The sequence below is a fragment of the Anomalospiza imberbis genome, unplaced genomic scaffold (genome assembly GCF_031753505.1).
Source record: "Anomalospiza imberbis isolate Cuckoo-Finch-1a 21T00152 unplaced genomic scaffold, ASM3175350v1 scaffold_137, whole genome shotgun sequence".
Lineage (NCBI taxonomy): Eukaryota > Metazoa > Chordata > Aves > Passeriformes > Viduidae > Anomalospiza > Anomalospiza imberbis.
This window is the reverse complement of record NW_027099771.1, coordinates 74,145-87,893: the sequence shown is the minus strand read 5'-3', so window position 1 is coordinate 87,893 and position 13,749 is coordinate 74,145. Positions and strand designations below refer to the sequence as shown.

General features: G+C 57.1%; 1 protein-coding gene across 1 annotated transcript; it reads right to left on the bottom strand.

Annotated features, from left to right (window-relative positions):
- Positions 1-2,809: 2,809 nt before the first annotated feature.
- On the bottom strand, positions 2,810-5,406 carry LOC137466092 (aryl hydrocarbon receptor-like). The gene is given in 6 exon segments (XM_068177996.1): positions 2,810-3,326; positions 3,328-3,396; positions 3,536-3,678; positions 3,781-3,880; positions 4,132-4,331; positions 5,283-5,406. Coding segments are annotated over 6 exon segments (864 nt in total). The 3' UTR covers positions 2,810-3,098.
- Positions 5,407-13,749: the final 8,343 nt, after the last annotated feature.

Here is a 13,749-nt window from a genome sequence, read left to right as displayed (position 1 = left end):
GCGCTCACCTGGAGACAGCTGCAGCATCTCCGAAGGTGTAAAGAGTCCCCGAGCGTCCCGTGATCCACAGTATTACCGGTGTGAAGCTCCCCGCCCCAGGGAGAGGTACAGGGGATGTTCCCACGTAGCCTCAGCAGAATAGAAACCCCACGCATGTGGTGTTTGTTGGACTGTTTCCCTTCAGCACTCGATGGATGTAGGCTGCAGTCACTTTCTCTCCACACTCCCATCTTTTCCCTCTCTCCCCCTCATGTTTACTGTTAAATATAGATCCATGCTATTGGCCCCGGCATATGGTGTCATTTACACCTTATTTTAGGCAGACACATCTCTGTAATCATTTTTAATCGTCAGATATTAACAACCATGTGTGCCAATGAGGAGTGTAAGCCTGCCTGTGAGTCCCACAACCCCACAGGGCAGTTTGGGGGTGCAAAGGGGGGACACTGTCACGCCTCTGCAGCCGTGCATGCCCACAGTAGCTGGGGACAGTGACAACGGGAGTGTCACCCACCCAGCACCAGGGCCAGGCTTTTCTCAGCACTTGCTCAGTCAAGGAGGAAATGGAGACACATGGTTTTGGGTCAAAACAAACATCAGCACAAAGCAAATCGCCTTTTAATACATCGCCAAACGCAGGGGTGAGGCTCCGAACAGCTCTTTTCCCGTCAGCACCTTCCAGCTGCCACCAGCAGCACAAAGAAATCATGGAGCAGAAAATGAGACGCTGCCACCAGAACAGACTTTATCTGTACAGCCACGAGGTACAGAGAGATCAGACACCAGTGACAGAGCACGGGGCAGGGGGGGTCTGTCACAGCCCTAAGCAGCAGTGCCCCCATCTCTTGAAGCACTGGGAGCCCCTGGTACGCCCCCAGCACCGTCTCACAGGCACCAGAACAACAGAGGCTAGTGAGCAGAGTCCATCCTGCTGCTTTTTGGATCTGGATCATGGCCAGTCAACTCCTTGCCTGACCTAGGTGCTCCTCGAAGCCACCTCAGAGTGGTCCAGCAGGTTTCAGCATTGCTCTGCTCGCAGCCTGCAGAGAGGAGCTTGACCTTTCCCATACTCCACGAGTGGAGGCAAGGCTGGGCATGAAGGAAGAGACCCAGGGAGATGAGGCCACTCTACACCGGGACATGTGGGCTTGCTGCTGGCCCTGCGCTGATTACCTGATTGAATTTGATCCGTAAATGTTTAACACTGGTGTGCGAGGCAGATGCGATGCTCAGGTTGATGGGTGCATGAGGGGAAGGTGTGAATGTCCCCAAGAACTCTGATCTCTCTAACCCAAGGTTGCAAGTCAGTGTGGACTCAAATCATCCCCACCCTCCCCCCCCAAAAAAATCATTGCTTTTTTTGTGGATTTCCCTGATGAATCTGCAAGACTTTGCTCTCATGGTGGGGAAAAAACAATTCATTCAAATCTTAGGTTACGTATATGGAAAAGGAAGAGAATTCAACAAAGTGGTTGTTCTGGGCTGCAGAACAATGGTTTGAGGGGCACCAAGTGGGTCTGAAGTGGAGAGGCAGCCAGTGGTCACTGCATCCCTCCCTGCCTTTCCTTCTCACTGCTTTGGCAAAACCACAGGGGGAAGCCCCACTCTTCTCTGTCCCACGGCACTGTGGAGCAGAGAAGAGGACGACAAGGACAAGCCAGTGACAAACCCAAGGGGAGCTCAGCTGGGCCTTCCCCACCCTGCATCCCAGTAAAGTCACAATGCCTGGTACCTACCTCTCCCAAACTCCCCTGGGAGGCTGCTGGAGAGCCCAAATCCCCAGGATGCCTCCACTCCCACCAACTCCACCTCTCACCGAGACCCTTCAATGCTGCTGAGCTTCTTGAAGTGCTTGGTAACATCTTTTCCAAAGGATTTGGATGGTCTCTGGAGGAGATGGAGAGCACAGGAGGAAAAGAGGCTCAGGCCAGCAGAGATGAAGCAGGGGACTAAACAGCAACATGACAAGGGTGGTCCAACACAGGAGATGAGGAGAGCATGCTGTTTTGTTGAGAAACAGCAGTTCAGGGCTGCCTGCCTGTGAGGCAGCAGCTCCATCTGCAAGAGGCTGCCCCAAGCACATGGATGTGCTTGCAAGCAATGTCCTTCCTTGGACCCCAGAAGCCCACAAGCCTCCCCAGTGGCACAGCTGCATCTCCCTGAAAGACTTCTCACGGAACAAAAAGTCCAAACCACTTCATCTCAGACTGCCTGACGGCATTGGAAGACAAAATGCTGAGAGACCAGGGGGCACGGGGCACAGCTGGCAGGTATGAGAAGAGCTCACGGCTGCTGGTGGCTTTCCAAGACAGGGCTCCGGTTCACATGGAGCCCCAAACCAGGCTGCCCACAAAGGATGGTGTGGCTGCACTCCTGGCAGACCTCCACAGGAGCCGGGCACCCCTCAGGTCCTGCAGCCCTCGCACCTCCCCTTGAGCTGGATCTCACAGGTTCAGAGGGGCTGCCCAGCTGAGAAGGGAACTGATGGGCAGCCAGGACCCTGCCCGGAGCACAGGGGTGCTCCTGCACCCACCTTCACAGGGAGAGCTGCTGAGCACCTTGAAGCCGAGCCCGGTGAGGAGGAGGGTGCTCCAGGGTGGTTCTCAGCAGGGCAAGGCAAGGCGCCTGGCTGCTGGGGAAGGGATTCTTTAGCAGCATCCCTCAGGAAGTTCCTTTCCTGCCAAAAAGGCTGTTTCCATACTGGCACTTGGACAGCACAATGCAGTCCATCTGGTGGGTGCTGGGATCCATGCTGGAGTTCAGCAGTGGTCCGCTGTGCTGTGCTGGCCCTGCCCATGGCTCCTCTGAGGAGCTGCCCCAGCCTGTGGGAGCCACAGCTGTGAGAACCCCTTGTCCTCTCAGAGCACTGCCTGCTCCCCCTCCCAGGAAAAGCTGGGTTCCACGTGGGCTACCAGGGGCTGTTTGGGGAAGCTGCCATGCCCTGGCTGCTGCCTGCCTCCTAAGGTTGCAGGGAGAGCAGCCTCCACATCATAGAGCTTCCCATCCCCGGAGAACAGGGACTCATGCAAGCCCTGGGCAGGGCAAGGAAAAGACTGGGAGGGGGGGGTGGCTACCACAGCCAAGCCCCCGGGGAATTCTCAGGACTGCCACCTGGCAGAGTCTGGGACTCCACGTATGCTCCTGCAGCTCCCAGCTCTTTTGGAACTATGGCCAGCGAAGCCCCCGACGGGCAACTGACTGGGTTTGCCTGGAGGAGGACATTGTGCCACAGTCACCAACGTGTTTGAGTGCAACGGGGGTGTTTTGGTCCGGAGCTCCAGGATGCAGAGAGGCGGGAGGAGTGTGGCAATGGCAAAGAAAGCACTTTGGGGACTTGTCTGCTGCTGACTTTTGCTGCCCAAGAGGGAACTTCAGGCCCCCATGGAAATTCAAGGCCTTACAGGGATTAGAAAACGTGGGTGTGAAGCAAACAGGCTGGTGGGAACTTGCTGTGCTCTCACCCCTATGGGACACAAGTGGCTCTGGGGGAACACCCTGCAGGCACAGGAGGAGCAGAAGGGTGTCCCAGCATTACCAAGAATCCCAAGGAGTTATCCAGCAGGCAGCGGAAGCGGCAGGTGAAGCTCCTCTCCACCAAGGATTGCTTCTCAGCATGGAGGTGCTGGGGGCTGGATGTGGCGCTGCGTCTGGCAAGCAGCGGCTGCTCAGGGGGAAAAGCTGGAAAAGCAAACGGAAGTTTTCCAAACTGTGCTGCACGCCCTGAGCTCACGGATCAGAGCTGCTCAAGTGAACCCCTGCAGGGATCAGCCTGGCACTCACTGTCAGCAGCATGCAGTGGGGTCCTCTGCAGCTGGCGGTGGAAGACGGCCCTGTCGTCCGCACGGATCAGCTCGTACACGCTCTGGTAGATGAGATCTGACTGGAACGACAAAACAGAATAGTGACTGCTCCTGGACAGCCTGGCAGAGGTGTTGGGAAGAGGACACGGCAGAAGGTTTCCCTTCCTGGGTGCTGTAAGTGCAAGACTGAGTGTAAAGAAAAGGCAAACTCCAGCTCCTTCCCCTGCCACAGGAGCTGCTGCCCTTAGGGAAGCTTTGCTCTCCATCTGCATCTCCTTCCCACACCAGGACTGCATCCATCTGTTTCCAGCCAGGAAAACATGGTGCTCACCTGGTGGAAGCCCAAGTAGTCCTGCACGGAAGGGGAGATGTAGAAGATGTAGCCATCTCCAGTCACGGCGATGACAAATCCATTGAGTGCCTGAAAGCAAAAGTTCAGTCCAAACTTACTCTGTTTGAGGGCTGTTGAGGGCTTCTCTGTGGGTGTTTGCAGGGGGTTGGGGTTGGGGGACGTGATGGGGAAGGAGTTGTCTGGAAGGTGAGAGGTCTAGGCTGGAAACTGAGTCCGCTTGAAGGCAGCATCTGTGGTCTGGCACAGCTTTGCTTATGGAGGGCAGAAGAAATATCTGTGACTAGTTCTGTTCATGGTCCTGAGTCTCCTGCAGGGAACAAGATGGGAGAGCTGTACTTTATTGGCCACTTAGGTATCTCTACTGGGGGAGGATGAGCCCTTTTTCCATCTACTCATTTGTTTGGGTACTTTTGTAAGACTGAGTGGACTTTCAATCCTTGAGAGCTTTTATTCCTTAAGAGAATGACGATATTATCATCCCTTCATTGAAAACCATTTGCACACCAAAGAATGGTCTTCTTTTTGCCTCTGTATAGTGCTATGTTTCCAGAGTGACTTTCAGTGGAATGTGTTACGGCAAACGAGTTGCTGCTTTTAGATGGGAACAAACTTCCAAATCATTCACATTCCCCAGCAATGGCTATTAATTTGAGAAGTTTGCAAATTTTGGAACTACTCCAGTGGCCCAATGAGAAGTAAAGCCTTCCTGAATTGAGGATTCTTAAATGGCCTGATCCCGCAGAGCAGGGCAGGGTTTGCTGATGGTTTGAGCTGCTCCTAAAGATCCTGTTGGTCTGTCTTAGACACCTGGGGCCAGGGATTCCTTCCCAACTGGGCCACTTTGGGTGGGCTGGGGGCGGCCCCACAGCAGGTGGCAACAGTGTGTGCAAGGGCCCTTTGTGACACGCTGCAGCACAGTCACCATGGCATGGAACGGGACAAGGTGTCCAAGGGCCCTCCCTTTGTGACACGTGGTGACATAGGAGCTGGCGGTGACAAGAGCACGCCACAGTGCTCGGAGCAGGCGACGGGACAGGACGGGACAGAGCGGTGTCGTGAGGAGCCCCCGCACAGCGCGCTCGTTCGTGTCTGACCCGGAGCTTTTCCGAGGCGTTATTCCTACAGGTGACCTCGTGGCAGGACGTCGGGACTTGGCAGCCCGTGGCCTTCCCGAGGCTTTTCTTTTGCAGGTGCCCGTGAGGCCAGACTGAGGGAATTGGCGACCACAATCCTTAACGAGGAGTCTCCTGTCATTGTGGCAGGAGTCCTCCAGACCAGAGTGCAGGACTTGCTGTCCTGCAGCCTTCCTGAGGTTTCTCTGTCTCAGGTGCCTTCAAGGCACAACTACACAACTTGTTGACTCAGAACATCACCCTGCCATCTTCCTTGAAGGTGCCCTCAAGGTCATACTCTGGCATGGCAAACAGATTTCTCAGTGTGTTCAAAGTGTTCAGGAAGAAAAAAAAGGAAGACCCTGGAGCTGCCCCAGCACAACAGCATGAAGAACTGGAGCAGTTCCAGCCACCGCAGGATGGTGAGTTGCAGAGCTGGGCCACAGGGCTGATGGCTGCAGCCAGCTTGGCCCCATCCCATCCCATCCCATCCTATCCCATCCCATCCCATCCCATCCCATCCCATCCCATCCCATCCCATCCCATCCCATCCCATCCCCTGGGGACATGCCCATGGACAGGATGGAAGAGCGGCCGGGCAGACACCCCGCAGTGGCCGTGCTCCATCCCCTGGGGCATCCTGGCACTGTCCCTGCTTGGGGAGCGCGGGGCTGGGCTGTGTTCTCCGGCCTCTCCCACTGCCCCTCAGCTCTAGCTGCGCTCGCTCTTTGCCAGGTGCAGCCCTGGACCAGACACAAGAGCAGGAACCCAGCCGTGGCCGCTTCCGTAAAAGCCTGAAGGTACCAGCAGCCATCCCCACCTGGGCTGGGCCTGCTGTCACTGCTCAGCCGAGCACCACGCTTGGAGCACTCCATGGAACACTCCGGGCTTCCCTGTCCTTTGTTCTCCTGCAGATGTTCCGGAAGTTCCTGCGCATTCGGCGGAGAAAGACCGGCAGCACAGCAGCTGAGGGCCCAGCCGAGCCTGACTCGGGGCTGACCGAGCTCCAGGCTGAGCCTGATGTCAGCCCGGATTCGGCTGAGCGCTCAGAAGACTCTGACGCCTCAGCGACTGAAACCTGGGCAAAGGCTCTTAGCTCGTCAATGACTGAGGATGTGGCCATCACAAACAGCGACAATGAAGAGACTCAGGGCCTTACAAATACTGACACCACACCTGCTCCCATTCTGATTCAGGAACTCATATTCAACTATTTCAAGGAACCTAGTGTTTCTTCTCACAAGCAGCAGGTAAACAGCCTGGGGCCACACCTGGAGGCCAGCCGGGATCGTGTGTCCCCTCAAGCCATGGTCTCTGGGCCCCCTCAGGCTTTGAGGCCAGCACAGTGTGGTGGGAAGGGAAGCACTTCTTGGGGGAAGCTGGGGAAGTTGCTCCCTTGGACAGTGCTCCAAGTCTTCCCCATGCCTCCTCCAGGTGCCAGCCAAGGTGAAGAACATCCACCAGAGTCTCGTCTCCCACATCTCTGTGGATGCCAGGCTGCAAATTGACCTTGTGAGGCTGGCTGAAGAACACCCTGCTGACGTGGTGCTGACCCTCCTGCGCTGTGCCCCAACGTGTGACAGGTACGGGGCTCATGAGCCTGGAGAGCTCAGGGCTCAGCAGCCTTTAGGGCCCGTGGCCCTGCACAGCCTGTCCCATGGGGTCTGCCAGACAGGCAGAGAGGCCCAGGACCCTCGGGCCCCTCTGTTTCCTGAGCCTGCTGCCAGTGCTCCTTCCCTGCCCTTCAGGGCTCCAGGGCTCTGTCACCTGGGCCCCCACAGCTGCACAGGGCATGGTGCTGTGACTGACATGGCCCTGACACAGAGCTCTGATCCCACAGAGCTGCTGCAGTGCTGTGGAGAGCCATAGGCTCATCGGGACCAGCAGTGGAGAAAGTGCTGTCAACACTGCTCTGTGTGATGGAGGACTGGCCTCTGACCAGAATGTGCACCTCTGATGGGGACAACAAGGACATTTTTGCCCTGGCTGTGAGTTTCTGGAACTGGCCTTTGCTCACCCCCAGGTCGCCTCTCCAGCAGCTCTCCATCCTCTCCACGCCTCAGGCGCTGGGCTGAAACCGGGGCCAGGGGCAGGCTGAGGGGGCACCAGGCCTTCTGCTCCCCTGCGTCTGCCCTTGGGCCCTGCCCCATGGACACCTCGGCACTGAGCCCTGCCTTGGGCTGCTTCTCTTGCAGGCAACTCTGGTGATCTGGGTGATTGTCCAGGTGCCTGAGTGCAACAAGGCATTGATCCTTTATTCCTCCCGCCTGTTTGTGGCACTGCTCTTCCATGTTGTCTTCACCACACAGCAGATGCCACCAGAGGAAGTTGATAACTTCTGGAGAGCATGCCGGGAGGAACACCGCCTTCCCAGCAAGCCCAACAGGTCCCAGTCCTTCTGTCCTTCCCGTGCCCTTGTGGCCAGTGCCAGTGCTCCCAGTGTGACCTGGGCTTTTCTCTGCACACAGGTTTGCCGTGCAGGTCATGAAGGCTCTGCTTGGCCGACTGCAGTGTGACAATGTGGTGGAGGCTATGGAGCACATGGGTGGCTGGGACACGCTGCTGTGTGCTGACTCCCAGCACTACGCCGTGGGTCTGTTGGCCAGGTGAGACCCCCTTCTCCCCACTGCCCCCAGCATTTGTGCCCTGTGCCCCACACAGTCCCTGTGGTCCTGGGCCAGAGGGGCTCGTCACCGAAGGACGGCCAAGAAGAATGGAAAAGGCTGGGAGAGGAGGGTGTCCAGAAGGGGCTGCTTCTCAAAGTGTCCACATCCCCTCCAGGGATGCTGGGGAAAGACCAGACCTCTGTGAGTCAGTCCTGGGAGAGGTTTGGTCTCCCCACCTCAGGGCTTTGTGTCCTTTTCCCCACTGCCAGGGAGATGCTCTGCGTTTTTATGCCTTTGTGCTCTCGCATCACAATCCACATGCTTCGGCATCTCAGCAGGGAGGATCCGTGCTGGGATCTTCCCTTCCTGGCATTCCTTGTGGAGGTGAGCCTGTTGGCCAGCGCTGCCTCGCTGAGCTGCCTCCCAGCTCTCTGCCCTCTCGTAGCCACAGCTGCCAGGACGGTGCCCACGCCCTGTGCTGCTGCCTGGGCCCAGCCCTGTGCGGTTCTGGGCTCCTGCCGGCCGGGTCCCCTGTCACTGCCCTGTGCCTTTCAGGTCCTCCAGCGCCTAGACTTGAGTAAATGTGGTGGCAGCGTCCTGAGGATCACGTCAAGGTACCTTCAGGGCGAATGCAGTCAGAGGCGTCGCCTGGCACTCAGAGGCCTCGTGGTGCCCAGCAAGGATCCCTCGATGGTGAGAAGGGGGCAGCGGCTGAAGCTGCGCTGGGCAAAGCAGCCCCTTGGGCTGGCAGGGCTTCAGGAGCTGAGGCAGCTGCTGCCAGCTCTCCTGCCTCACCTGCCCCGCTGCTTTGGGACAGGCCTTTGGCCTGCGGGCCCTGCAGCAGCAGGGTGGGGCTGCAGAGCCAGGGCGGTGTTGGCCGTGCAGCCGTCCATGGCTTTCCAGCACAGCCTTGTGTTCCACACAGGCCATAAGGATGTGCAGTGTATCTCAAAGCCTTCTGGGGCTGCTGGGAGATGCAGATGGAGAGGTGGTCATCATGAGCCTCCATGTGTTCACGAACATGCTCCAGCACAAACACATCCTGGTATCCAGCACCACTGCCCCAAAGCTGGCTGAGGCGCTCCTGCTGCTCTTTGACCACGTAAGGCTCTGCATCCTGAGCCACAGGCATCGGGTGCTTCCCAGAAACTTTGTGCCCTGTGGATTTTCAGGCCATTGCCCAGGTGGGCCTGGAGTAGCTGGTGTAGGTCTTTTCTTTTCCTCTAGGACAACCGCCACGTGCAGTTGCTCTCCATTCAACTCTTCTGTACAGTGATGGAATCAGTAGTGGATGAGGGAAAAAAGCCCCTGAAGACAATTGTGAACAGGAACCTGTACGCACTTTTAATCTACTGTCATGATGAGAACTGGCACGTGGCAAAGGTGAGCATTCCTATGATGCTGGGAGGGGGCTCGGCTGCCTCCTGCCCTGGCGCCTGGTGGGCTTCAGCCTCCTCCAGGCCTTGGCACAGGGACACAGGTCCCTGGGCTTTGTGGCCATCTCTGGGTCTCTGCTGCTCTCCAGGCCTCTCAGGAAACACTGCTTTGTGCGGCCAAGTTCCTGAAGAGGAGGAATCTCGAGCAGCTGGTGGAGAACGGGAATCTGTGGAAGTTCGTTGAGGTCCTGGTAAGGACGGCCTGGAAGCCCCAGGCTCAGCCTGGAGAAGCCCCCTGAGCGCGGTGCTGGGTGTGTGGGCTGGCAGCTGTGCCCCTGCCCGGTGCTGCACCCAGAGGCCGCGCGGGCTCTTCTCCAGGCTCCCGTGGGCCCCAGCCGGGTGCCGATGGAGCCCCGGCCCAGCGGGGCTGCGGGGCGGCCCCGCGGCTCCCCGGGCAGCAGCCGGCCCTCTGCCCCCTCCAGAGCCCGGTGCCAGCGGCTGCTGGCCGGGCCTCGGGGCTGTGCGGGCTGGGGAGGCCGGGGCAGGGCGCAGGGAGCGCCCGGCCCAGGGGCCGAGCCCGCGCCAACCCTTCCCTCCTGCCGCTCTCTCCAGCTGGAAGAGGACAGGAGCCGAGTGGCCGAGCTCCTGCGCCGGGCCCTGCCCTACCTGCAGAGCCCACAGGAGCCCCTGCGAGAGGCGGCCGTCAGGTTCATGGGTGAGCCATGAGCCCGGGCTCCCTCCCTGCCCCGCCTCAGCTCGGCCCCAGCCGCGGCTGCTGCCCCGGCAGCGCCATCCGGGCCCGGCGCCGTGGAGCCCCGCCTGGCCTCGGCGCTGCTGCCGCCCTCCGGCAGCCGTGCCCTTGGGGCGGCAGCGTGCGGCAAGGGCCCGGGCTGAGCCCTGCCGGGCCACCAGGGCGTGTGGCCACAGGGCTGGCAGCGCCGCTGGCAGGGAGCTGTGCCGCTGGGGCCAAGATGAACTCTTTGTTCTCAGAGATGGCCGGCTTTCCCATGATGAGGGGGCAGCAGGAAGAGCTCCATGCCCTCAGTCAGGGTGAGTGAGGGCAGCGGGCTGTCAGCGGGGGTTGGCGGGGGGAGAGCTGCATTGCTTGGGCAGGGAGTGGGAATTTCTGCCCCAGCTCTTGCGGGTTTCACTCCCTGTGTGGAGGAGAGGTGGCGTGGGCAGAGCACACAGGGATTTCAGGGACATGGGTGGAATTTGTGGCCAGCAGCTTGCTGCTGACCTGTTGCCAACACCTCTCTCTTGGCCTTGGCAATTGTTGGGGGAGGTGGCCGTGGCAGAACGGTCTCCTCAGGTCACTGCAGATCCAGGCTCTGACCATGGCTCTCTTGCTCTCTGTTCCAGGCCTTCAGTCCCTAAAGAATAATACCACACCATCTTGCTCTGACACTGAAATTCAAGCCCAGTTAGGCCTAGAAGATGAAGAAATTGGGTTGCTTTCTGGATCCGGTGAACCAGCGCCCCAAGAGCAGCACCAGGAGACACTGAAGAGGACACCACCTCCCATTGCCACTGGAGCTCCAGGCACAGCTGATGATTGATACAGCTGAGCCTCTGGGAAGCTCACATGGCTTCAGCCCTCTCCCTGCCTGTAGATAGCTCCCTCCCTCCGGCCCTCACACACTGTCCATCCGCTTTTTCCCCTCCATTCTCCCTCCATTTTCACAGCTCCATCTCACCAGCCCTCAGATCATGCCCATTCCTGTGTTTTCCTTCCGCTTTTCCTTTTGACAGCTCCATAATGCAAGCCCTCAGCCCTGCCCATTCCCTTTTTTCCCCTCCCAGCTCGTCCCTTAGTTTCATTTTCCATTAATAAAGAGTTTGGCTTCTTCACTTTGCCTCCATCTCTGTGGAGATGAAGCGACGCAAATCCCGAGCCCTGGGGCACACAGGCCCCTGCTGCCGTCCTCTTCCATGCCATGGTTTGTGCACACACACAGAGGAATGAGGGCAGATCAGGCTGGAAAGGTGCCTGTGCTGAAATTCCACAAGGCTGTGGAGCTGCAGATCTTGCTGAGCACCCTGGAGCCCCTAGAACTTTGGAAGAGCCAGCCTGAGTATGCTCTGAACCCAGCTGTGAGGGATTCCATGGCAAGCATCCACAGAGGGCAAAGGAGCTTGGAATGCTGGAGGTTTTCAAGAACAGCTTCCTGAAAGCACAGCAGTGCTCCATCCCTGTACAGGATGAGGAAGAGGGCAGAACCAGCGACCATCCAGGCTTAACAGGGAGCTCTGGGTGTGCCTGAGGGCAAATGAAGCAGCAGCGCGGTGCCCGAGACTCGGACGCGCGACCGTGCCAGTGCCTGGAGCGCTGTCAGGCAGTGCCGGGATCCTGGGTGTGGTTCTGGTCCCCACAAGTGAAGAATGGCAGCCCCAGGCTCAGAGCCAGTCAGAAAGCCAACCAAGTGAGCCCACAGGGAGGGCGCCCTTCCAGTTTCTCTGGGCCATGGCCGCAAAACAGCCCCTGCTGCTTCTTCCTCCGCCTGTGTTTGGGGTGTGCTGGTGGCAGAGGCAGCCAGGTTGGACTCTGCTTTCCAAAGCCTGTTGGGAGCAGGCATGAAAAACACTGCGTGCTGGAAGGTGCTGGCAAGAGCGTCCCGTGGGAACAGGGCTCTGGTCTGTGGCCGGGAACAGCCTGGTTTTGGTGCCATGAGCGCAGGCAGGAGTTGAGGCAGCTGAAGAGGTGTAGGAATATAAAAAGGTAAAAGACACTTTCCAAAGCTGAGAAAGGCTGGGAAATTTCTACACCTTCTCCTGAGAAAGCTAGGAAGTTAAGAACCAAGTGAATACATTGATATTTATCATAAGGAACAAGAAAGAACAAGAACGTATTGATAGCTCAAGATGTGAAAAGTCCTAGATATATGCTTTGCAAAGATAGAACAAGTTTCCATCTTAAAGAAGGAATTATTGTGTATTGTTTGAGGTTCATAGAAGTCCTTTTGTCAATGTTAAACCCACGTGGGTCCTTTTCTGATTGCTTAGAGTATAATGACTTTACACCTTTTCTTTTATGCTATTGGTTCAAAGAATGGGTATAAAAAGGCTTTGCATGGGCTGCCAACTTGTCTGTGATCTGTGTTTGCATGGATGTTGTCATTTTCCTGTGCCTCTTGCTTTTTGCTTGTATGATGCAGACAGATAATAAATCACAAGTCTGCAACCAGTCAGGGTCCCGTCCCGTTTGTGAGACACGCACCGATCCGGCAGAAAGGGGCAGCGAGCAGCCCGTGTTTGTAGAAGGCCTGGGGCTGCACGTCTGAGCCTCCACCTGGAAACACACTTGGGGGAATACGAGCTAGAGCTGGAGTGCCTGTCCGGAAAGGACCTGAAGTCTTTCAGCCTTGCCAGCATTTCTTGAGGGAGTGTTGTTGTTCCCCAGAAAACCTACACATTTTGGGAAACGCCTTTGGAGGAAAGGGGCTTGCTTCTCAAGGAAAGTGCTTCCCAGGGAGCTCCCAGTGAGGTAGGTGCGAGTATCCCCCTTTGGCTCTCTGTGCTCCTTTCAGTCCTTGAAGGCCCATTGCACTTGGCAGAGGGGCAGGAAGAAGGCTGTGAAGAGCAGGTTTGGCATCCACCTGGACCTGCCGAGACCAAGCCAAGCACCTGCAGCAGGATGTGTTACCCCCCTTTGGACAGTGGTGCGAGCAGAACCGTCTCTGTCCCGCTGTGAGCCCCAAAGCTCTCTGTGGGAGCTGTGAATGAAAAGGCCTTTACACACACCCTTTTCACATCTTCCCTGTCTGCTGTTGTCCCAGATCAAAAAAAGCAAGATGTATTCTGTTTGCCATCTGTATGGCAGTTGTCTTGTGTGAAGTGGGCAGTTGTTCCTTATCTCTTCCACAATCAATCCTCCCTCCGGAAAGACATCTGCTGATAGTGGGCCACTGCAAGACTGAAAAGAACTGTAACATGCCATTGTGAGATGCTCCGCCCAGAGGGAGGAGCCAAGCATCCCTACCTGCATGTATGGTCTTGAACTTCTGGCCCAGGAGCACAGCTATTTCTGCGCTGGATTTTCCCAGAGGAACAGCTGCCTCTTCCACTGCCTCTTCAGAGGAAGACTGCACCCTTTTCCACAAGATCACTTCTCCAACAGAACCACACCTGACACTCCGGGAGGACTGCAGCCACAGTTCCAATTGGACTGCTACCAACACCCTGTCCACCAGGGTGTCAGGTTGTATTCTGACTCTGTCTGTGTTGTTTTAGTTCACTGCATTGTTTATTTTATCTGTTATTTTCTTCCCTAATAAAGAACTGGTATTCCCGCTCCCATATTTTTGCCTGGGAGCCCCCCTTAATTTCAAACTTGGAACAATTCAGAGGGAAGAGGTCTACATTTTTCCATTTCAGGGGAGGTTGCTGCCTTCCTTAGCAGACACCTGTCTTTCCAAACCAAGACAGGTGGGTTTCAACTCTTGGCAATATGCATTTGCCTCCTGCTTGGAGGGAGCTGCTGTGGCCCAGAGCCAGCACAGAGCT